Here is a 23,988-nt window from a genome sequence, read left to right as displayed (position 1 = left end):
ATTACAATATACGGAGGAGACAGTAGATGGTGGTACTAAGTATAGTAGAAGCAGAGGGGTAAAGAATGGAACTAGTTAAGTAAAGGCTTTTCTAAAGAAGGTTTTGAGTCTGGATTGAAGGAGTTTAGAGAAGGTGACGTTCTGATATACCTGGGGAGAGAGTTCCATAGCTTGGGGGCATAACAGGAGAAGCCCCTGTCACCCCTAGAATGTAGACGGGTTTGGGGGACAGTTAGGAGACCAGAATTAGAAGAATTGTGAAGGTTGTGAGCTGGGGAGTAGGGCGATAATAGTTCAGACAGGTACTGAGGTGCCAAGACATGCAGAGCCTTATGGGTGAGAATGGATGGGACCATCAGAAAGTTTTCTGCCCCTGTGCTAAAATAATTAAGAGAGCCAAAAAGGGACCAACATTAAAATGTGTTTTCTCAATAGAAGTTAGTGACGTAAAAAATCATACAGCTGAATTGTGGAATTATTGCTTATCATAACGGTACCTCTTACCTCTTCAGTTACCATTGCAGACATTCCAGTCATCAAGGTTTTAATGCGAAGCTGAAATAAGGCATGAATACAGCTTTCAGAGACAATGATACACACTTCTTCAGTTTTGCGCTAAAGTAATCATTTACCTCTTATGGAGATGCTAAGCCTCATTAATATTGCTCTTACTTCTGTGGTGTCTGTTTTAACGTTGCAACATCTGTTCTTATCAGTTTCCTATTTTTTTAGATATTGTAAAACAAAGAAACAGAAAAGCTGAACTGATAACATTCAGATAAATCACAGTATGAAATTTTATCCTAGATATACAAGCATTTTACTTTATGAAGAAGTTCATATTTACATCCAAGACTTACATTTTTGTACTACAATGAGGACTTTATACCCACATATCTTTATATCTATATACTGTGTAACAAGGTTAAAAAATATACCTAGTAAAAATACCAATGAAGCAGACGCAATCCTTTTGCAAATCATTTAAAAACTCAGAGAAGGACCTCCTAGATTTAAGTTATGAAAACCCATAAAATATTGTTCTAATTAAGAACTTGGACAGAGGAATAATTAATAAAATACCTCTTCAGCAGCCTGTAAATCTTCCTCTTCTGAAACGTCAGTCATTCCAGGAGGCAAACCTTGTGTTAATGGTGCTCTTTTGTCCTCTGCCTAAAGTTGGCAAAACGTTCTTAGTGTTAAACAAGTTGTAAATCACATAACCTAACGCACTTAATCTATAACACTTCATTATCCCAATAGTAAAGAAATAAAGACCTTTTATTGACAGTAATTTGCATCAGGTTCCGAATCACATGCAACCAGCTTCTCAATGTTCATTATCCATAAATCAGCAGATTTATTCCTCTTAACGGTACCAGCAACCCAGCATAAGGCCAGACTACACTGGATTGGGATGCCAGTCCAAAACACCCAGACACAAACACACAACTGAGAGATGCAATTTAACCTGACCAGCACATCCTTGGAAGATGGAAGGAAACTGAAGCAGAAAAACCCACACAAACCCAGAGGGAACATGCAAGCTCCAGGCAGAAGCCTACCCAGCCCAGAAGTGAATCAGGACCAAAGAGTTGTGAGGCTTGTGTGTTGATGTTGTTTTTAATTTAAATATACAGTAATAAGGTGGTTATCAACTTAAGCTGACTATCCATCCATCCACTTTCTAACCTCTTTTTTTAGCACAGGGGTAGCCAGAGCCTATCTGAGCAAGAGGCACAAGGCTGGATACACCTTGGTTGGGACGCCAGTCCATCACAGGTCACACACAGACAGGCACACATACTCACACCCAGCTAGGGCCAATTTTTCCAGAAGCCAATGAACCTACCAACATGTCTTTGGACTGTGGGAGGAAACCGGAGCACCCAGAGGAAACCCACACAAACACATGGAGAACATACAGACTCTACACAGATAGCAGCCCAGGGCCCCAGCTCTGAGACAGCCGTGTTAACCACTGTGCCAGCATGCTGCCTTTATGCTGAATATTTCATATTCAAAACACACAACACTGAGTCTAACAAGCTCCTGGAGTATCAGCGAAGGGAGTGTAGTTTTAAATGATAAAAGCTCTTTTGTGCTGTCGTAAGCAACAATTCCTTTTTTATTTATTAGAAAAATCTGTTCCTGTCTATGAACACAAATATTTAACATACTTACTTTGTCTTGTCTGCCATGCTTGCTAAATCCATAACGCCTGTGGAAAAGAAAATGTATCTTAAGTGTGTAATGGAATAAGTTGCAGGCCATAAACAGGTATATTTAAAAAAAGGATGTGAGTGAAAGGAACAAATTATAAAGTTTGTGGACCAACAAGCTACTACAATAATGGGTATACTGGCCTTCTCTTTTTTGCCTCCTTTCATTGAATTAACATGCCCTCTGCTCATCACAAAAGGATCAATCATTAAGAACAATATCACACTCCCCTCTCTTTTCACCAGCATCACTAATTTTCTGGGGCAATATTAGTAGCACTGGCTTCAACAGGCTTAAAGCAGCACTGACGTAACATGCTGTCGTATTATAAAAGCATACACACATCTCCTGGCAACTTCTGTTCCAATGAGATACTAAATCACAAACCTCATGAAATCACAACAAAATCATTCTAAGAAAAAAAGCTGGGCAGTTGAAAAACCTAACAAATTACTTATCAGTTATAAATTCGACATTGAGATGCTTGAATGACATTACAAAAGCAAAGCAAGAAAGGTTTGCAAATTCCTGATTTAAGTGGTTTACTGTAAAAATCTCTGCTGTGGAGGTCGCTAAGAAAAATGTCACAGCATTCCACGATTCGTTTATTGTAGATTCAATATTAATTGATGTTTCTCCCTTTCTTTAAAGGCTTGTGCTAGAAAAACAGATGTAAATGTAAAATTATATTCCTTTGTTAAGGAACATAGTTTGATCAACTTTGTTACAATCCTTTTCCAATTCAGCCACCAAATGTATAAGTAACGAACTATTGCAACCACATCCTACATTATGAATGTCCACGGACATAACTAGAACGTCACGATTTCAAACATTAAACCACTATATACAGATAAAGAGTGAATCCATAATTAAGAACATAAGAGTATAAGAGGAAGAGACAAGAGGAGGTCATTTGGCCCATTTAATTCATTTGTTTTTTTACAGTAGTTACAGTAACTGATCCCAAGAACTCTTCCAGTCGTGTCTTGAAGGAAGCATCAACATGGCTAAGCAGCTTGTCCCACCCTCAGGTGCCAACAAAGCTTGGAGTGCCCAAAGCTAGTGGAAACCCACAATGCTGCCCTGGGGAACATGTCAGTAAGTGATGAACAGGTTATCAACATCCACAAGAAAACTGAAAGACAGATTTCGTGGTCCAGGTGAGCTGCACCACAGGACCCAAAACTCACAGCACTCACCCACCGCATAGAGAACCCCTAATCACCCTCAGCTAGTGATGTGACCCAGGCTCGAACCTTCAGCATCAGGGTCTTAGGGCTCTGTTTGACTGGCTGAGCTTCCATCAGGAGCCCACTTTTTAAAATTTTACTTGGCAAGTAATTGTGTCACCAGTAGCATGCTTTTATCTTTCACACGTGACCTGACGCAGTCAGCCCAGCGAGCTCCATCAGAATCAACAGTGCAATACGAACCGGGAGGCGTGTGGAAACCAGGCAGAGGTGCATTACAAAAAAACACCAACAGCAGGCACTTAGGTTCAACCAAGGGGTTGTGGGAGGAACCAGATTCCCAGTCACGCTGTTGAAGCGGATACTCTAGTATTTCTCACGAAACTGCTGGAAAACATCCTTAGATCAATTACTAGCAACAAAAAATGAGCTAGCCCCTGCTCGTTTGTAATGTTTCGACGGTTCTTAACTTACTTATAATAAACACATCTAACAAGAACTATATTCCACAATATTGTTATATTATGTTGAAATATACCTGACAAAATGATATTAAAACAACAATAGCAGTAATAAGTAGCAGAAATTATGACAAAAGAAGCTGAGAATCATTTTTCAATGTTTTTCTCATCAGCATCTTTCAAAAGTTCATTTCCTTAAAAATTCACTCTATATTTTCACTAATTTCCCTTGCTAGGAACCTTCTATTTAAGAGGTGTTTCACTCTAAAGTAAGCTAAATAAATGCAAGTAAGTAAAAGTGTAAGTTAATAACAACGTGGTCCACATGCCCCACCTCACAGTGACTTGTCAAACACGTGGGATCCACTGAGGAGCTCATAATGTCAATCTCTAGGCAGCTCTTCATTTTCTTTGCTTGCTGTTACTTTGACACCAGCAGGTACTAAATTAGTAGCCATTTAAGCTTTGCAATACATTAAATGTAGCACTCAGTAGAGCATATACTCACATAACAAAATCATGGAGTCTTAGGAGTGAAAACAATGACAAGCAAGACAAACTCAGAAGACGAAGAGAGAAAGGGAAAGAAGCAGATCATTTTTCTAGTTGAACATGAGAGGCAGAAAGAGAGTTTTAAATCTCACAGTCCTTACAAGCAAAATGCCTTCCTGTCAGATTATCTTCGATGGGTTGAGTCACAACTGTTCAATAACATGCTAATTAAAATACTAGTCTAGGTAAAAGTGAATCACTTATCGTGTCTAACCTTCATGTTGTCCTAGCAACCAACCCGCAGCGATTTGTTTCTATATCTCTCCCCCGTGAAAAGAATAATCGAGAAAATTAAACAGAAAATTGAAAGAAGTAAATATTTAGAAACTGGAGAAAATGAGCAAAACAGCATAATATGCACATCGCTGGCTACAGATACATTATTTTATACTAAAAGCATTAGCTCTGCACATGTATTTCAGGAGTGAAGTGAAAAGGGAGGAGGTACAGGAAATATAAATTTCACTGTGACAGTTCTCCCCTGAGTAAATTCAGTCGTTATAAACGTTACTACCAAGTCCTTTTATACATCAAATACAACCTGCATCTGATTTTTATTTTCTTACTTAAAGTTCACTATAAAGAGCTGGCACATACAGTACCTCCCATATTCAAGTAATGTGGAGTGAACTCTGGATTCTTCATCTTCTAGCTTTCCAGCATCATCCTGCCTCTTGTATTTCCTCTGTGGTTTATATACCTCCTGGTACACAAAACGATTGAGTGATTTAGTTGTGCTGCCATGAAGGTATGGGCAGGTTAGCCTTTTTTAATTGGGGATCCCTACATCAGTAATGAAAAGGCAGCCTCTCAAAACTGAATTTTCAATACAAATTTTGTTATTTAGTTTGAACATTGCCTTTATTCAAATCAACATTTTGTACCTGCATACAGTGGTGTGAAAAAGTGTTTGCCCCCTTCCTGATTTCTTATTTTTTTGCATGTTTGTCACACTGAAATGTTTCAGATCATCAAACAAATTGAAATATTAGACAAAGATAACATAAGTAAACACAAAATGCAGTTTTTAAATGAAGGTTTTTATTATTAAGGGAAAAAAAAATCCAAACCTACATGGCCCTGTGTGAAAAAGTGATTGCCCCCCCCGTTAAAACATAAATCAACTGTGGTTTATCACATCTTTGGAAAGCTGAGTTCAATTTCTCTAGCCACACCCAGGCCTGATTACTGCCACACCTGTTCTCAATCAAGAAATCACTTAAATAGGACCTGCCTGACAAAGTGAAGTAGACCAAAAGATCCTCAAAAGCTAGACATCATGCTGCAATCCAAAGAAATTCAGGAACAAATGAGAAACAGAGTAATTGAGATTTATCAGTCTGGAAAAGGTTATAAAGCCATTTCTAAAGCTTTGGGACTCCAGCGAACCACAGTGAGAGCCATTATCCACAAATGGCGAAAACATGGAACAGTGGTGAACCTTCCCAGGAGTGGCCGGCCGACCAAAATTACCCCAAGAGCGCAGCAACGACTCATCCAAGAGGTCAGAAAAAACCCCACAACAACATCCAAAGAACTGCAGGCTTCACTTGCCTCAGTTAAGGTCAGTGTTCATGACTCCACCATAAGAAAGAGACTGGGCAAAAATGGCCTGCATGGCAGAGTTCCAAGACGGAAACCACTGCTGAGCAAAAAGAACATAAAGGCTCATCTCAGTTTTGCCAGAAAACATCTTGATGATCCCCAAGACTTTTGGGAAAATACTCTGTGGACTGACGAGACTTGTTGAACTTTTTGGAAGGTGTGTGTCCCATTACATCTGGTGTAAAAGTAACACAGCATTTCAGAAAAGGAACATCATACCAACAGTAAAATATGGTGGTGGTAGTGTGATGGTCTGGGACTGTTTTGCTGCTTCAGGACCTGGAAGACTTGCTGTGGTAAATGGAACCATGAATTCTGCTGTCTACCAAAAAATCCTGAAGGAGAATGTCCGGCCATGTGTTCGTGACCTCAAGCTGAAGCGCACTTGGGTTCTGCAGCAGGACAATGATCCAAAACACACCAGCAAGTCCACCTCTGAATGGCTTAAGAAAAACAAAATGAAGACTTTGGAGTGGCCTAGTCAAAGTCCTGACCTGAATCCAATTGAGATGTTGTGGCATGACCTTAAAAAAGCGGTTAAGGCTTGAAAACCCTCCAATGTGGCTGAATTACAACAATTCTGCAAAGATGAGTGGGCCAAAATTCCTCCACAGCACTGTAAAAGACTCATTGCCAGTTATCGCAAACGCTTGATTGCAGTTGTTGCTGCTAAGGGTGGCCCAACCAGTTATTAGGTTTAGGGGGCAATCACTTTTTCACACAGGGCCATGTAGATTTGGATTTTTTTTTCCCTTAATAATAAAAACCTTCATTTAAAAACTGCATTTTGTGTTTACTTGTGTTATCTTTGTCTAATATTTCAATTTGTTTGATGATCTGAAACATTTCAGTGTGACAAACATGCAAAAAAATAAGAAATCAGGAAGGGGGCAAACACTTTTTCACACCACTGTATGTAACAGCCCACTGTACTAAAAGCAATTTGACTGAAGTAACCTTCAACAGTACAATGATGACAGCCCACATGGGTTTAGAACCCAAAAACAAAACTGCTGCAGCCTTCCAGGTAAATGTTGAACACATGATGTTTTATACACTTAAACCTTATCAATGTCACTTTATTTCAAATTCACAAAAATGTAACGTTGGAATGTTTTATAGCTGTGTATATGAACATAGAATGAAACAGAATATCCACAATGTTGCATTCATGTTTGCACAGGATATAAACTAAAACCTTTAATAGAGGTTTAATAACAATTACTGATTTATACTTACAGAAACATCTGTAATTGTTTTAATGGCTTTCTCTTTCCGCAACATGAACTCATCATCCTAGTAAACATAAAACTGAATTAACAGACAAACATCACTCCTTCAATTACAGCACAGCAAAGTAATAATGAAGGAAATTAATGTACAGTGCATTAATACAATATATGCATGACTGGACTACATATACAAATGTATATAATTTTACATGCTATTTGTCACTCAGGGGTTCTTTTCAGTCATCATAAAGTTTAATTACCTATATCTATTACAACTGAATTAAACCATACCTCCGGAAAGCTGTGGGTTTTCTGAAACTGTGATACTGAGTATGAGCGAATGTAATCTCCCATTTCTTCTCTTGTTTCAATAGCTCGCTTTACCAGCCACTAAAACACAGTGTAAGAGGAAAAAAGAAAAGCATGTAACACATTTTCACCATCATTACTTCACCCGAGCAACAGCAATCCAAGCAGAACTGGATACCAACAGGAAACAGTTCTCCCACGCGTGTGCGTTTGAGGCGCCAGTGTTAAATTACCTGCACAACAGGAAAGATGTGAATGAAGTCAAGACCCTGGATCTGATGGGGCTCCAGACGATGAGGACACTTCATTTTGGGCAAAGCAGACACAATTTTTTCAGTGAGCGCTCTGAAACAGAAGGATAGAACGCAGTTTAACAAAAAAAAAAAAAAACACTGCCATTTCCAAATTCTTTCAAGTACCTGACAGGCTTGCCCAGTGTTCCACGCAATGTAGATGAGTAAAGTGTTTTATAAGGACACAATTGCAGCCATAGCTACAGTGCAAGACGAAGCACTGAAAACATCAGCCTCCCAGATTGTAACACAACCCATACCCATGTTTGTTTTGGGGTTTTTTAAGGGTGGACTAGAATTCAAATTATGGGTTGATTGCACTGGGTGTTCAGAACGTACAAAGCCAGACAGTTTAGAAGTCTGATTAGACTCGTGGAAATTCAGATTTCTATATATGACGATTCATTTGTACCTGAGGCAGGGCCTTTGTGGCCACCCGCTCTGAATGCCATCAGCACTGAATTTTAATTTAATTCTAGCAACTCCGACTCCAAAACCCACCCTGAAGGACAACAGTCGGCTCGGTGGAATCAGAGCCTAATAAGTGTCAGGCAGCTGTTTGTGGATCTTCTGATCCAATCAAAAGATTTCTAAATAAGGGTTAAAATGCAGGAGGGAAGTGCTGTAAATTCTGCCACACACAGGTGTAACCTAATTCGTCACAGAAGAAATTAAAATAAGATAAGATAACTTTATGAGCCATATACAATTTCTTGCATTGGGAATTTGTCTTTTCACATACCCCAGCTTGTTCTCCATGAGACACACAGGCACACAGATGGGGAGAGAGAAGCTTGGGGTCAGAGTACAGGGTCAGCCATTTATACAGCGCCCCTGGAGCAGCTGGGGTGAAGGGCCTTGCTCAGGGGCCCAACGGAGTGGGATTCCTCTGCCGGCCGCAGGATTTGAACCGGCAACCTTCCAGCCACAGGCGCAGGTGACCCCATACTGTGGCTAAATACCGGTACTACAGCTTTCCTTCAGTCATGACATGTCCTTAACTTCTTAACAGAGGTGCAGGAGGAAGCGCTTTCAGAATTACACACAGCAAAGCAAGCCTGATCTCTGTTATTGCGTTACAGCCATGTTCCAAGTGAAAATCCCCATTAACGCACCTGAGCCCCGAGGGAAAGCTGAATGAGAAATGCAAATTGCAAGGCGACCTCTTTTAAGTCCCAGTGCTTATCTCACCAAGCACATTCTAGGCGCTGATTTCACCAAGCGTTTTCGAAACGTGTATGAATGCACTTGAATGTGCAATTTTAGTGCTTACATTTTCTGGCCAATTGTGGAGTTCTCTTGGAAAAGTAAATCAACATCTATATCGAAGTTACAAGTTGTAATGCACCAGGTCATCCCACCAACCACCTGTAAAACAGTAATGAGAATTGACACAGTTTATACTTGTTTCTCACACAGTACATCTACGTGGAATAGAGAAACTCAGTTTTTCCCATGTTAATATAATGACAGGCTTGTGCACCCTTTAAAAGATTACCATACAGTAATCAAAAGGTTATTTTTAAGTAAATCCCTCCTCTGTGGGTATAATAACTTTAACCCTTTTCTTCCTGGAATTTGTAAAAAAAGTGTAATAACATGTTATCATTCTTCTCCATTAATATACGGATTTATTTGTGTCAACAGATTTTTACTACATCTTTCAAACAAAGGGCTGGGAATTACCCAGTGAAACTGTACCACACTGTATACATTGCATATGACTATTTAAGGCACTTCAGTAAAATTGATATTTTTCCCCCAGCAGGTTTATTCATTTAATTAAAAATCATGGTTGGTGAGGCCTCTTGAGTGGCTCCACAGTGGTACAGGCTCAAACGAAAGAGAAGCACTGTGATATTGGACTCAAACCAGAGTCAATGCACTAGCTGACTGTGACTAGTTCCTGCTGAAAGCGGGAGTACTAGTGGCTGAGTGCTGCCAATGGAGGATAAGATCAGTCTGCCAGGCCCCTCTCTCTCTGCGACCACCGAGACCTTTCAGGAGAGTGCACCTCACCCCCAGTCTCTTCTACATGTGGCGATTCCAAATCAGATAGGGATATCGAAAAACAGCAATCCTAAATGTACAAAACACTTAGTTGGCTACATACAGCAGGATTTACGAACATAGCTGTACACTGAACTAGCCCCTCATATTTTCACAACGCAGTAAAAACGTACAGCTGCATTACAAATTAAGTAGCTTTAAATGTTAAAAATACACGGGGGCTCACGGTTATTCAGCTGAAGGTTCAGCGATATTGCCCAAGGAATTGTTTTACAGACTTGCTTGCTCCAGTTTATAAAAAGCATGGAAGCATGAGGTAGGATATTGAGCCGAACAGCAGGTTACACCCAAGGAAGCCTGAGCCTTTTATCACCTTGTCAAATGGAGACAATCCTTTGATTCGAGCCCTGAAGTATCCAGCTGCCACCAACAGCTCCAGGATTTCCAGCAATTTAATGTTCTGTTCCTCATCTTCACGAGTTTCCACCTACGTCAGAAAACACAGGAACACTGGTCAGAAGAATTGTATTATATTATTTGCGTCTCTAACAGTGCTTATACCATTCCTCTGTATATTTTTTCTGTGTTACAGCACTGTCAAAAATGGCCTCGCGCTTGTATTACCTGCAGCATGTTTTTTCACAGATTTCAGTGGTTTTGTGTCACAAAGTACTGTCAGCAGATTGCCCAATCAAGTAAGACAGATTTCTCTTCAGTGGAAGCAGAATTAAATAAACTGTCAAATGTTGTAGAGAGCAGTAGCACAAAGTCAACTGACTGCAACGATGGGTAAATGCTTTAAAAAGCCCTTGGAAAAAAACAACACTTAAACTGGAGATATGTTGGTACATACAGTTGCAAGAAAAAGTTTGTGAACCCTTTGGAATTACCTGGACTTCTGCATTAATTACTCATACAAATGTGGTCTGATCTTCAACTAAGTCGCAATAATAGACAAACACAATCTGCTTAAACTGATAACACACACACAATTGTCAGTACTGAGCACATTGTTTAAACATTCACAATCTAGGTTGGAAAAAGGCCACATTTTTTATGAATAATTAAGGGAGAAATCCAGGTAATTCCAAAGGGTTCCCAAACTTTTTCTTGCAACTGTAAGTATCGCAGCTCACTTTCTCCAGGGGTAAATCAGACCCCCTTCCTTTAGTGTAGCACTGGGCAACTGCGGCTCAGAAAAAATAGAAACTGAAACTCAGAGTCTTACAAACCCCTACGCTTGTCAACACATTGCAGCAACTCAACCCTAAACATCTTACTACCACAACAACGCTAATTCTATCAGACAGCTCTCCTCTCAGAGCCTCCCTAGAGTCCTGCCTCAAGGACTGTTACTGGGTTATTGACTATCAGGTAACACGGAAATGCAGCTTCATGTGAGAATCTTTTGCCTGGGGGGCGTCCGCACTGGAAAAACACAAACCACAGGCTAAATCCAATGTTTGCAAAACATGATTTTGAAATGCACAAATTATGGAGTGCAAAAACTGTCATGCACCATAACCTTTTATAAAAGTGTATTTTTTAATTAGTTACACTGTTGTACTGATACCTATTAGCTATCAAAATGGGAAATCTGGAGCTACAGTACTTGTGCTGACTCACTTTCCATTAAAATTTTCCATTTCCTTTTCCACTGGTATCTACTTAATCTCTGCATGAGAGAAAAAATTAATATATGGAAGACACCAACTTACACAACAAAAAAAATCTTCTGATTTCTACTTCCTGGAATTATATGCATTATGCAAAGTTTACAATTGATTTCACAAATTCAGATTCCTTCAAAAAGCAGGTGACACTGTGTCAGATGCAACAGAGTGGTATATTGTCTTAATGTAGTTCAGGTGGGGAGCTGCGTCAGCATGGGTAGGCTGCAAAGGAACAAGTAATAGGTTTATTTCATGCTGAAAAGAGAAGAAAGAAAACAACGTTTCGGCTGTGGAGCCTTCTTCAGGTGTGAGAAAGAAGGCTCCACAGCCGAAACGTTGTGTTTTCTTTCTTTTCAGCATGGGATAAACCTATTACTTGTTCCTATTGTCTTAATGTATGCCATATTACACTAGAAATGCCTACAAACATATCCGCAAAGCCACACTGTTTATACTTACATTGAAAGACATGTCACACACAATACAGTTTCAGATGAACATTCCTAAAATCATACATACTGTATGAAATATACATTATTGAAAATTAAAAATTGCCACATTTGGTATATAAAAAAAATAAAAAATTTGTAATACTTTGAACTAAAAAGAATCATCAATAACACTTAAATCCTAGATATATGAATAGTGTAATATGACATAATAATTAAATGTACAAAGTGAAGGGCTTCCTTTTCAGAAATAATAGAGAAAATGGCACACTGCAGCACTCCTCAGCATAGCACATGACCTTGCGGTACAGCATAAGCTCACTGCGACTGAGGAGTGGGTAACCACACACTAACTGTGCAACAGACGAGCCTTTATCTGATCAATGATGTCCATGTCAGCTGCCTGAGGGAACACTCTTTGAGCATTTCTTGACCCGTTTATCAATTGAAACTCATTTTAGAAATATTATGAAGTTATCCTTCTTTCACTCACCCATTTATGACCTATACCGTCCCGGATAGACGCTGAGAATCTTGTCCACACCTTTATGTCCTCTAGACGGGACTTCTGTAATGTACTGGTTAGTGATGTTCTTAAGTGCACTATCAATAGACACCAGTATGATCAAACCTCAGGTGCTAGAATCTCAAACAGATCCAAGACCCATGTTACTGTCACCCCTGCTCTAGCCTCCCTGCATCACCTCCCAGTGTGACATAGGACTGGCTTCCCCTGACCCACAAGTGCACTAATCAGGCTCCTTCCTAGCTTGAAAACTTGGTGAGCATTAATACTCTATCGCGACAGCTCTTTTCTTTTATTTTTATCAGTGCACTGGACTATCTGTGTTGCTGCTCTGATGAGGGGTTAATACCACCATTATAATAAATAATAATAATAATAAACTTTATTTTATATAGTGCCTTTAAAGGTGGCTTCTCAAAGCACTTTACAGAATGACAACAACGATAAATAAAAAAAACACAATTACAATACACAGAGGAGACCGTGGATGGCGGTACTAAGTATAGCAGGAGCAGTGGGGTACAGAATGGAACCAGTTAAGTAAAAGCTCTTCTAAAGAAGAAGGTTTTGAGTCTGGATTTGAAGGAGTTTAGAGAAGGTGACTCTCTGATATCCTTGGGGAGAGAGTTCCAGAGCTTGGGGGCATAACATGAGAATGCCCTGTCACCCCTAGAGTGTAGACAGGTTTGGGGGACAGTTAGGAGACCAGAATTAGAAGAGTGAAGGTTGTGAGGTGGGGAGTAGGGCGATAATAGTTCAGACAGGTACTAAGTTGCCAAGCCATGCAGAGCCTTATAAGTGGCAATGAGGATTTTAAAGTCCACACGGAATTTGACAGGAAGCCAGTAGATTTAGATTTAGATTACCCAGCAAGTAGAGTATTACAGTAGTCAATTCGGGAGAAGACAAATGTGTTGATCAGCTTTTCAGCCACAGTTCATGATAACATAGGGTGTAGTCTAGCAATATTTCTGATGGGGGGTGCCAATAAGCATGACTTTAGTCTTGTCACAGTTAAGGAAACCGTGAGTCATCCAAGTTTTTTTGTCAGAGATGCAATTAGATAAAATAGAGACAGCCACATCAGTGTCAGATATGGTATGGATGTATATTTGAGTATCATCAGCATAGAAATGATACTTGAGGCAACGTGATCTTAAAAGCTGACCAAGTGGAAACATGTAAATGCTGAAAAGCAGGGGCCCCAGTGTTGAGAGACAAAGTGACAGCGATCAGTGAGGTAAGACTTGAACCATTTGAGATCAGTGTCCGAAACTCCAAACACAGTCTCAAGACTCATGGTCAACAGTGTCAAAAGCAGCACTGAGATCAAGAAGGATGAGTATAGAAAGAGAACTAGAATCAGAAGCTATTAGAAGATCGTTAGTGACTTTGACCAGTACATCTGTCAGTTCACGCTCTCTCGGCTCCTGCATCTCCAGCGCATTCACATTTTTGAGTGGAAACTGGAAATTATTTACAGATTTAGTTTAGCTGTGAGACTTCTACAATGTTCCACATGTTGCAAAAATCCTAAAGAACATTTGTAGGCTGTAAGTTGTATAGGGATTTTTCGTGTACTGTTCAAGCTAGTTAGGAATCCACTCTTTTACATTCAATACTTCTCTGAGCTAGGAAAACAACAGTCATTTAAGATAAGATCACTTTATTAGCCATATATAATTTCTTGCATTAGGAATATGTCTTTTCGCATACCCCAGCTTGCTCTCCATGAGACACACAGGCACACAGATGGGGAGAGAGAGAAGCTTGGGGTCAGAGTGCAGGGTCAGCCATTTATATGGCACCCCTGGCGCAGCTGGGGTTAAGGGCCTTGCTCAGGGGCCCAACGGAGCAGGATTCCTCTGCCGGCCGCGGGATACGAACCGGCAACCTTCCAGCCACAGTGCCACCGCTCCTCCCCTTAATTTGTGTTCTGAATACCTAAAGGCCATATATTACTGATCTACCTCTCTATCCAAAGCCCAGCTACCAGTACAAATTAAATTTAACTCGGCAACAGACTAGATTTTCCAAATGATAATGCAAGATCACATAACAATCGGGATGTCTGCCTCTTGGAAGGCAAGCATTCAAAACTACAAACTACCCATCTACCCCTAACTGCCTAATGTTTAGTTTTCGTGATGAAAAACAGCTGAGCTGCTTTTCTAAAGATGGCACATGAAGCAACTGAGTGTACTGTTGGGGACACCTGGAGCAGGTTGGTCTAAAATTATCCCAGCCGTAGCATGACCTATCAGTGAGCAGAAGAGTAGAGCCAGCATAATTGTTCAGTCTTCCCAGAGAGGGGACCAGCCGTTAAGAACACAGGTCCTGGAGGCAGTCCCACAGACAAAGACAGACAAATTAAAAACACCACAACCAAAAGTCACAGGTTGTCAGTGCCAGCACTGTAACACCACACCATTTTGATAGATCAACATCTGTGTTTTAAAGGTGAAGCTAACAGGCGGGACCAGAGGGGTTCACGAGGTGCAGGGATTGGAGTGTAAGGATCATTCTAGCACAGGTGAGGCTGAGAGCGAGGAGCACAAACAGCAGTCTGGGTATGGATGCAGTTTAACAAACATGAAGCCTCTGTGGGGAATAATTAGTGAACAAAACAATCTGAGATTTATTTTTTTTTTTTAAGTGTATAATTTCACCCAAAAACGACGTGTCCAAAGTGAAATGTCGCTGTTTGCAACACAACAGAGATGCTTTGCAACATAAGTCATCTTTACTGAAATCCCGTACCTGCTTTCGTCAGTACATATTGCACCCAAGATCAAAGTCGACAGTACAGTACGTGACCGAACGTCATCCGAAACAAACTTTCACAGAAATACTTTAATAAAAATCTTATCTGCGTTAAGGGGATTTTTTCCGATTTTCTCTCTGGAATCGCACTGATCACTGAGCTTATTTACTCAACCTGTACAAATTAACAAACGTCTCCCAACCCATAAAAACAGACCACATAAAGGTTTTATTTCTGTAGTGGTATGGGTCAAAAGTATTGTGAATTTCACTTACTCGAAAATAATAAGCAAAAGCAGCCATTCAGACTCAACAAAAACGCAAGAGATAAGATTATATGTAGCCTAAACAGTAAATTTGAAATATAAATGGACTACTCTTCCCTCTTGGAATGCCATAGTCTAGAGACCTGGTCTAAAAAACAACACACAGAAAAGAAACGCGTCAACCATTTTCCTTTCCACGAAGCACGACATAATATCATTCGACATTTTCACAATTCTTCGGACAGTTTATTTACCTGAATAATGTTGCCGTCTTGGTCGTACTGAGCTAATTTTGACCCTGTTCTCACTCTCTGAAAGACTGAGGTGGCCGCCATGACAGACAGGAAGCAGAGTCACGTGTGCGTCATATGACAGTAAGCGGCCGTCTCTGCTGGGCGAGAGAGGAACTGAAATATCGATATCTAACTTCAACGTAAGCAAATCTGGAGGACACGACGTTCTGGTAAGGCGAGATAATGAAACACACAATGGCCCTAAGTACGGAGCATACGGAAAGCGTCCCACATTAATGAAAATTCCCTGAAATATTATTCTCTATCATCCGAGCATTATTAAAACTATATGTTCAATTAATACATTTTTTTTTATCCGTAGTGCACTAATGTGCTTCCTTGAGATTCTCTTCCTAGAATGGGTTATATAAATAAAACATAGCGAGAGACAACATGGCGTTAAAATCAAAGTACGGGGGCTTCAGATGGGTCCCTGCACTACCTAAACTGATCACGAGGGGGCGTGAGAGACAACGGGATGTATCCCTTCCAGCGCAGTCAATACCTGAAAGAAAGCTTAATATTAGCCTTTCTCTAAATTATGTTCTAATAATATGCATAGTTTTAAAAATATTATCAAAATTATATGTGTACATTTCTTATCTCTGGTGTTCTGATTTAGATGTTTCGAAGACTGCATATTGGGGACACTGGAAACAAGGTGTCCTGTAAAAACCCTCATGAGGTTATTCTGGTAGGTCTCCCCAGAATAATTTTTAAAGATTATTAACACGTGTTTAAGCAAGTGATCGCCTAAGCAAGAGGCGTTTCGATGAAGGAAACACGAGTCCTTGAGGACTGCGGGATATTCTGATTTTCGTTCCAAAATGATCTCCAAATGACTTAATTGAACACACCACCTGTGCAGCTGATCCTAGTTAAATTGCTCCGGGCCCTTAGAAATGGATGATTTAAACTCTGCCTGTGAAACAGTCCCGGGCCTGGCAGGCCGGTGTATCTGCAGGTTTTCATTAGGACTCGGCTCTTAACAAGATAAATCAGCTCGTTAGTTGGCTTAATTAGATCAATTGAGCAGCTTCTCCCAGCAGGAGCTTGAACAGCAGGTGCTCCTGCTTAAAAGAGACCTACTGTAGAAAACGCGCAGATAAACGAGCCTTTCGGAACCAGAACCGCGCCTGCTGTGAGGGCGCTTTACATAATCAGGGCTGCGGACTTCTGGTGTAAATCCTCGCTTCGTGTAACTTCTCTTAAAAATACAGCTACTCTACCGCTGCTACCATTGATATGGAAAAGTGGGGAAATAGATAAGACTTTATTGATCCCGAAGGAAAATACTTACACATTGTGATAAAAGTATGCGTTAATAGGTGGCCGCATTAATAGGATGCAATATTTGAGTTCGTGTCGTCTGCAGCGTCTAAACAGGGTGTCTGCGCTTTCCTGAAAAGAAATATTATGTTTAAAGAAGCTGTCCTTCAGAGAAAGCGTGACATTTGGAGGTGATCACATCAGGCGGTTTTTGTAGCTGCCCTTTGAAATAGTTTTCCAGGCCCACGGGTTTAGTTGTCTAGTTAACAGACTGAGTAACAGTCCTGTTTGACATACACCTTTTTACCAAGCCACCAACGAGAGAATCCTTCTCCACCGTTTTCGCTGTTCTGATGATCCCGACCATGCAGATGCGCCGAGAAGTTCTTTGCCTTGGCATTTCCACTTCTGTCCAGCAGATGGCGGTATTTTCAAACTAATCTGATATTCGTGCACGGACAGAATCTGGGCCCGGGGACTTTGGGGTGTGCCGTGTAAAAGGTCCCTTTCACCCTTGCTCTAGGGGTGTGTAAATTTAACACCCATCTTGTTTTATATTTCATAATAACAGCATTATATATAGGTATAATACCTATTGAGTACAATCCGATCATCCAATCAGAAAAGATTAAAAACCTCCGTTCTAGTTCTAGAGTTTTAAGATCGTGCTATGATACTGTATATATATTTTTTTTACATCTATCACGGAAAATATGCAAATTAAATTGCTATGGCCGATTCACAGCATTAGAAAAAGAACCGTCTAAAACGACTTTTATTTCTGCTTCATTTGTATCGAGTGAGGCGGGGGGGAAGTCTCCTGAGGTAATTCTGTTCCTATAGCCGTTTCATGTGTATCTTTCCCGACGTTTTCGCCGTCTTGGTTACCCTGCATCTGGCGAGTATTTTGCGTACCTCTCAATCATGGGGGAAAATCGTTGATTTATAACGATCTCTCATGATTTATAATCGGTTCAGACTGGTTCAGGTACGAGTCAGAAATTAAGGGGGGGGGGAATGAGGACACGAGACCAGAGAGCTCAGTAGTTCTTTCGCCATACAAGGTCTCTGTGACGTCATTCTGGGGAAAAAACGCTCCAGCCCGCTGGAATTCATTCATACAGTTGTCACCGAGGTTAACCCACACAGGCAGATGGTACCTTTGACTCCTCTTCCCCCCCGCCTCCCCCTGCTTCTTGGTAGTTCTGTAACAACAGCTGTGCTGTACATAACAGTGTTGTTCTTTCTGTAATATAGTGTAAACATCTCTTTATTAGCAAAACGACTGACCTCCGAATCCCAAGCACAGTTGAATTTTTCCTGTCCTTTTTAAAGGCAAAGATGTTTTTTTTAAATACATGTATATTTTGGGAAAACGCTCCATTGAAAAAAGTATGTATGTTTTAAATATACTAGTATTTTTATGAAAAAGGTTCTTATTGACCATGTCTTTGCTACAACAACTGCAGGATGAAAATTAAAAGTAAAATTAAAATGTAATATCTCTTTTGCACAACCTGTGTACAAAATAAATACTACATCTGCAGAAGACACCCATCCACTGCAGAATGAAATCCCAGTATATCATTATTATTGTTGTTGCTGTTATTTTATTGTTATATATAATAGCATAGGATTTATACATTACCATTATATTCATATATTTTTTAGGATGGCATTAAAATATTCCACAATATTTTTTGTAATCATTTTTCTCTCACTACAGAGGGTTTCTTTTTCCATATCACAAGTCTTCTCATCTACTTACACTTTTTACTTTCCACATTTTCCATTTTTTTGATATGGAAATTGATACAACAGGGGTTTGTTCCCTATTCACAGTAGGAATGCACAATTTTCGACATTTGGAAGCAGTCTCCTCTCTCCACTCTGCATCTGCTAAACATGAGTAACTCCTATAATGACATTTCATTTAGCCATGTCCTTTCTTCTCCGCAGTTCATCAGCTGCCCAGATTGAGTAATGAACTGCATCCCCTCCATTCTCATATTTCCTCCAATAAAACCCAACTTCGCTTGCTGATGGAGGGCAGAGACATTATCTAGTAAAGAGCTTCTAGACACGAGCTGGGAAGAAGCCGAGAATTCCACAGTTTTCTCATTTCCAACATTAAATATGCCAGTCAACAATGAAATCAGAAAAAAAGACCCTTCCTGACATTTCTCATGTATTTTGTATTCATAGGAGGGCCTGCGTGAGAAAAAATAAATATCGTCTGGGTGGCTTACTAAAGACATAAAACAAGATGTTGATAATCCCTGAGGAAAAGTTACTCTGACTAGTTCTCAGTCACGACATATTACGTCTTAAAAGGTGTTAACGACACCCACCTCCATGAATGACCAGAAAAGCCAAAATCCTTTCCAGTTCATAAAATACAACAGGATTGCCAAGTTGTTTTGATGGGTCTTTTCCTGCTTGCATCATTTCCAGACACATTTGTTTTTTGTTGTTTTTTTCGAGTATTGTCTATTAAACTGCCTAATTAATTTAACCAGCACCAATACTCGAGCCACAAACAGGCAGACATTCCTTCCTGGGGTTAAAACTGTTTGGAAGAGAAGTCCCTGGCTGACAGATCCGTGGTAACATGCCTGATGTGTCTGTATTACAGAAGATAGACATTCTATTAAAATGGAAGCTCCCATAATGGACTATGAATCACTTCAGGTAATAGAGATGCCAGGTTGAAGGACTGAAAAGCACTACCAAATTCCATTAGAGCTCTTTGTTTTTAAATCAGTCATTTTCTTCCTTCTATTGAGCTACTTTTGTCTTGACCTGGTCAGGATGCAATTATCACAGCTTAATATCAAATTCTGCTGCTCCAGCTATCTACCAATCAATTGGTACAAGTCTTGCAAACTACCCACCAGACCATTACAGCAGATGATAGTGGATTCCACTTGCTACAGGCATTGCATTTTCAATAAATCAGCCATGGACTTGTTTATACATAGGTTTCACGCACCCACTATCTAGATGATTAACAAGAAGCGTGTTTTAATGTGCACATTTTAATTCCAAAGTGATCTCTTCATTATAGAGTAGCTCCGAGCAGCCCTTGCAACTCCAGCATACTGTTATACAATGCTAGATTGTTCAGTTTTATTTTTTACAGTAAAACTACTGACATCTGTATTTTTACTTATTTATGTAGCTTCCTCTTTAATCCAAAGCAATTTACATTTCCATCCATGTGTGATTAAAATGCTGGGGATTTTTGCAATAACAATTCAGGTACAGTACCTTGTGCAAGGATAAAACATCACCGTCTCACCTGAGATATGAGCCCACAGCGTTCCAGTTACGAGCTGGTTTGTGTCCATCTGCTTAATATTTTTGTGTTTAGACTTATTATTTTCCTTAAGAGGTTCAAGCAGGGAGCTGGAGTAATGTGTGAGCTTGAAAGGAACAGGTCAATGATAATTCCACTCTGAAAAGTAAACGGTCCTAAGAAAAAGCCCAACATTTTGGCTGTGGAGTCAAATTTATGCTATTCAAGTGTGTCAGCATAAGTTTTACATCATTGTTCACTTAATAGAATCATTCCACGTTTTAGTCATGCCACAAAAGGCACTATACATTATATAGAATTCATTCTATGGCACATTGCATTTTGTGATACTGCTATTTCATATTTTTAATCATGTAATTACATCATGTTGTTCTAGTTTTTCAGGATTGTCAGGAAGAGAATATTCCTTCCTTCTTTCTGCATAAATTAAGTGTCTTACTTCTGCTATCAGCTAACAGAAAACCATGCTATATAGCACTGTCACACTCACTGAGCTCCATGCAAACTGTAAGTTAATTTAACTTTCGAGCACAAAATGTCTTTTACCATCAATCAAGACTCAAGTGTCGGTGGTAACTTTCAGAAAATATTATGCATATGGGTTTCAAACGTTCGCTGTGAATTATGTGATGTGGAAAACAACGTAAAATGACATTTGTACACTGATTAGTGTGCTTGGAATGAATGTACTCCACCTTCAGTCAAGAAGAGAATACAAAATGAAAATTTGTTATTTAAGTGGACTAGTTCATTTTTATTCTAGAATTTTGACTACACGACTTGTTCGGCTTACGTGTTGCTATTTAATTATTTTTCTTGATGTATCTACTGTATGTCTGTAGGTACTGTAGCAAGATAGATTTTACTGACTTCATGTTGCATTTTCTGCTGCAGGCCATTAGGACAAATAGTAGCTGAGAGTTGTGAAAACTGCAGGTTATTTTTTCCTCTTTCATATATCTTTTTTAATAAAGCCATTTTTAGAGTCTTGGAGTCTTGGATTCTACCGAGGAACAACGTTCATTCAGAATTTCAGAATGCAAACAGCCCCGTTACCTTTAATGCAATTTTTGGTGGAATGGTTTGGATGCTACATGCGAAAAACCAAATAGCAGCATCAACCAAAAACCTCAGTGTGGTTCAGACATCTTTGTATCCCCCTAAGTGCCTGGTTCTTCTGCCACAGGCTTGAAATACAGGAATATAGGAATGACTACAAACAGGCTGCCTCTTGGCTTTTCCTCTGCGGATAGAATAGAATAAAATCTAAAGTCTTCACAAAATACTTACCACGGGTCATTCCAAGATGGATTTATTCTAATTTCCCAAACAAGAGGGAATGAATTGGATAAAACCTTAAAACACTGAAAATTAGCCTCTCTTATGCTGTGTTTTAGAAATCTTTTCTGTTTTTTTTCTTCTAATATTTTAAAAAGTAAGGATATGTACAAGAAGAAAAACATGTTTTTTTTAAGGCGTTAAAGCATTTGTGATGTTTTAAAAGGAAGACACAATCAACCAGCGTTAGGAATGCACAAGTGATCATTCCAAGAAATCACGGTTTGGTCTATTTAAAAATGCTTGTCCTTTAACTCAGAGATAAATCCGTCCAAGTATGTTTCTTTTCTCTAAGATATATTTTATAATATAAAGAATTAAGCAGTACATCTTTAGGCTAGTATAAATCCCACAGTCTTCCCAGTTACCGCCTGTTTTCACATCACAGTAGAATGAGCAACATAATCAGGCTTTGATGGAGGGTCTGTTGCTACAGTCTGAAAATTAGGTGCTCCTTAATGCTATAATGACAGGTGTAAGATTAACTGTGTTAGGTGTCTACTCATTCATGCAGACCAAATTAAATTAATGGAACAAATTTCCCCCATAATTAAGATAAAAATTCGTGTCAGCTGTAACCTTGCTGTACACTAATTATGTACAAATGATTTATCATCTGTTTCGCCCAGAATATTAATCCTCACCTCATTGATAACTGCAGCCAGTGTTAAGAGATGAGAGTTGATTAACAGTGACAGAATGAGCACCCAAAGTGTTCAGAAGCCAACAGCCAAAAGAAGCAACAGTGCTTGTCTAGCGTTCTCTTCTTTTATTAAATTAGTCTGCATTGAAATTCATGGGGGCTTAACGAGGGGTTCTCCGTTTTGTACAAAATTCACCGATAAACAAAGGGCGGATTTTAATACGGTACATCAGAGCAACACTATTCCTTTACAAAAAGCTTGCACCTTTGTTGCTTCTGCTCTAGACACAGGTTAGTCACGCCTAACAAGCTGGATGAAACAGTGTTCATATCAATAAGTCACGATCCACGCTGTTGCCCACCTGCACAACAGCTTCAGAAGTTCACAACGAGGTAGAGCAGCCAGTTGAACAGACTGAGAAAGCTTCAATTCTGAGACATCTTAGTTCTTCAATCTGAAAGTCCTAATTTGGAACTCCTGAGAAATAGAAATGTATTTTTAAGCCATTCGTCTTTCTTATCTAAATATTATAACTGTGTTGATTTCAATATCTAAGGAGAAGGTTATTTGCAAAGAAAACTCAAGATAATTTTTTCTATTGCCTTTTTTTTATTTTTAAGCACATGGTGAAAATATTTTTTTTTTCTGGAAACTCGACCCACAAACTGTAAGTGAAACCGTCCCTGTTGTTCTAGGGTTCTGTTGAAACAGTTGAGATATTCAATCTTTTGAAAACTACGTGGAGGTTTATTTGCCCTCCTGGTACTGGAGCTGTCTGTTTTGTTTTTATCAGAGAGTACTAGCAGCAGGCAGGTTACAGCCAGAACTGCGTCCAGCTTCAGACGAGTTACCACTGTGAGAATAACATTTCCTGGGGCAAAGCGATGTTTTCGTGGCATTGTTTTTTCGTGATCCTATTAATAAAAAGCGTGTGATCACTCACATTTTTTCCGTCTACTCCCGCAGGGTGGCGCACCTAGGACAGTGCACAATGTATGTAGAAATAAAGTGCAAACCATTTTACTCCCGGAAGTGTGTTCCGTTATGTATGAGTATACATTTGAAGAACCTGTTTTTATTTGCTTACTGTGTACTTAAACACACAGAATATCCATTATCGTTCAGAGTAATATGTTATGAGCAGCTCCGAGACAATCAGTTATTTTGTAAATCAAAGACAATACTGTTTGCCTACGCCCTTCGCATAAAATACATAACATTGGGAGGTTAATTGAGGTCTAAGGTTGCTCTAGTCTATACATTGCTCGTTTTGATTAGTTTTGACAGGAGAGGAAGTATTTTTTTGAATGTATGTTTTTTTACACAATGCTTACAACACAATATAAACCACACTACGTACACAACCTACAGTACCATACAATTACACAGCATCTACTAATACAGCTAGTGTATAATTAACTTGCTTTGCTTAAAGAGATTGTACATGAAAGTGTATTTTTTATTGAAAATAATCCAAGAATCATGTATTCTCATTTTTCAAAAAGAAATAAGGAGGAATGTGATTGCCTCACCACTTTGAGTTCAGATCAGGCTTGTGAATACCTTTAGG

The 23,988-nt window shown here is 39.5% G+C and overlaps 1 protein-coding gene across 8 annotated transcripts in view; it reads right to left on the bottom strand.

Moving 5' to 3' along the window:
* The window catches only part of ccdc93 (CCC complex scaffolding subunit CCDC93), a 37,092-nt gene extending 20,884 nt beyond the window's left edge, over positions 1–16,208 (bottom strand). For 3 of the 8 annotated variants that reach the window (XM_088929868.1, XM_088929867.1, XM_088929866.1), the window contains exons 1-12: positions 15,810–16,202; positions 10,252–10,365; positions 9,142–9,236; positions 7,809–7,920; positions 7,558–7,656; positions 7,274–7,330; positions 5,032–5,132; positions 4,386–4,436; positions 2,185–2,221; positions 1,084–1,173; positions 673–720; positions 505–555 (exon numbers count right to left, since the gene is read on the bottom strand). In XM_088929868.1, the coding sequence (XP_088785994.1) occupies positions 505–555; positions 673–720; positions 1,084–1,173; positions 2,185–2,221; positions 4,386–4,436; positions 5,032–5,132; positions 7,274–7,330; positions 7,558–7,656; positions 7,809–7,920; positions 9,142–9,236; positions 10,252–10,365; positions 15,810–15,890 (936 nt within the window). In that variant the 5' untranslated portion in view covers positions 15,891–16,202. Of the gene's footprint in view, positions 1–504; positions 556–672; positions 721–1,083; positions 1,174–2,184; positions 2,222–4,385; positions 4,437–5,031; positions 5,133–7,273; positions 7,331–7,557; positions 7,657–7,808; positions 7,921–9,141; positions 9,237–10,251; positions 10,366–15,809 lie in introns of all 8 variants that reach the window. The other 5 variants (XM_088929869.1, XM_088929871.1, XM_088929872.1 and 2 more) reach the window with 5 other exon arrangements.
* Positions 16,209–23,988: the final 7,780 nt, after the last annotated feature.

Source organism: Atractosteus spatula, chromosome 13 (assembly GCF_055471065.1).
Source record: "Atractosteus spatula isolate fAtrSpa1 chromosome 13, fAtrSpa1.hap1, whole genome shotgun sequence".
Taxonomy (NCBI): domain Eukaryota; kingdom Metazoa; phylum Chordata; class Actinopteri; order Semionotiformes; family Lepisosteidae; genus Atractosteus; species Atractosteus spatula.
This window is presented reverse-complemented; position numbering and strand designations above follow the sequence as displayed.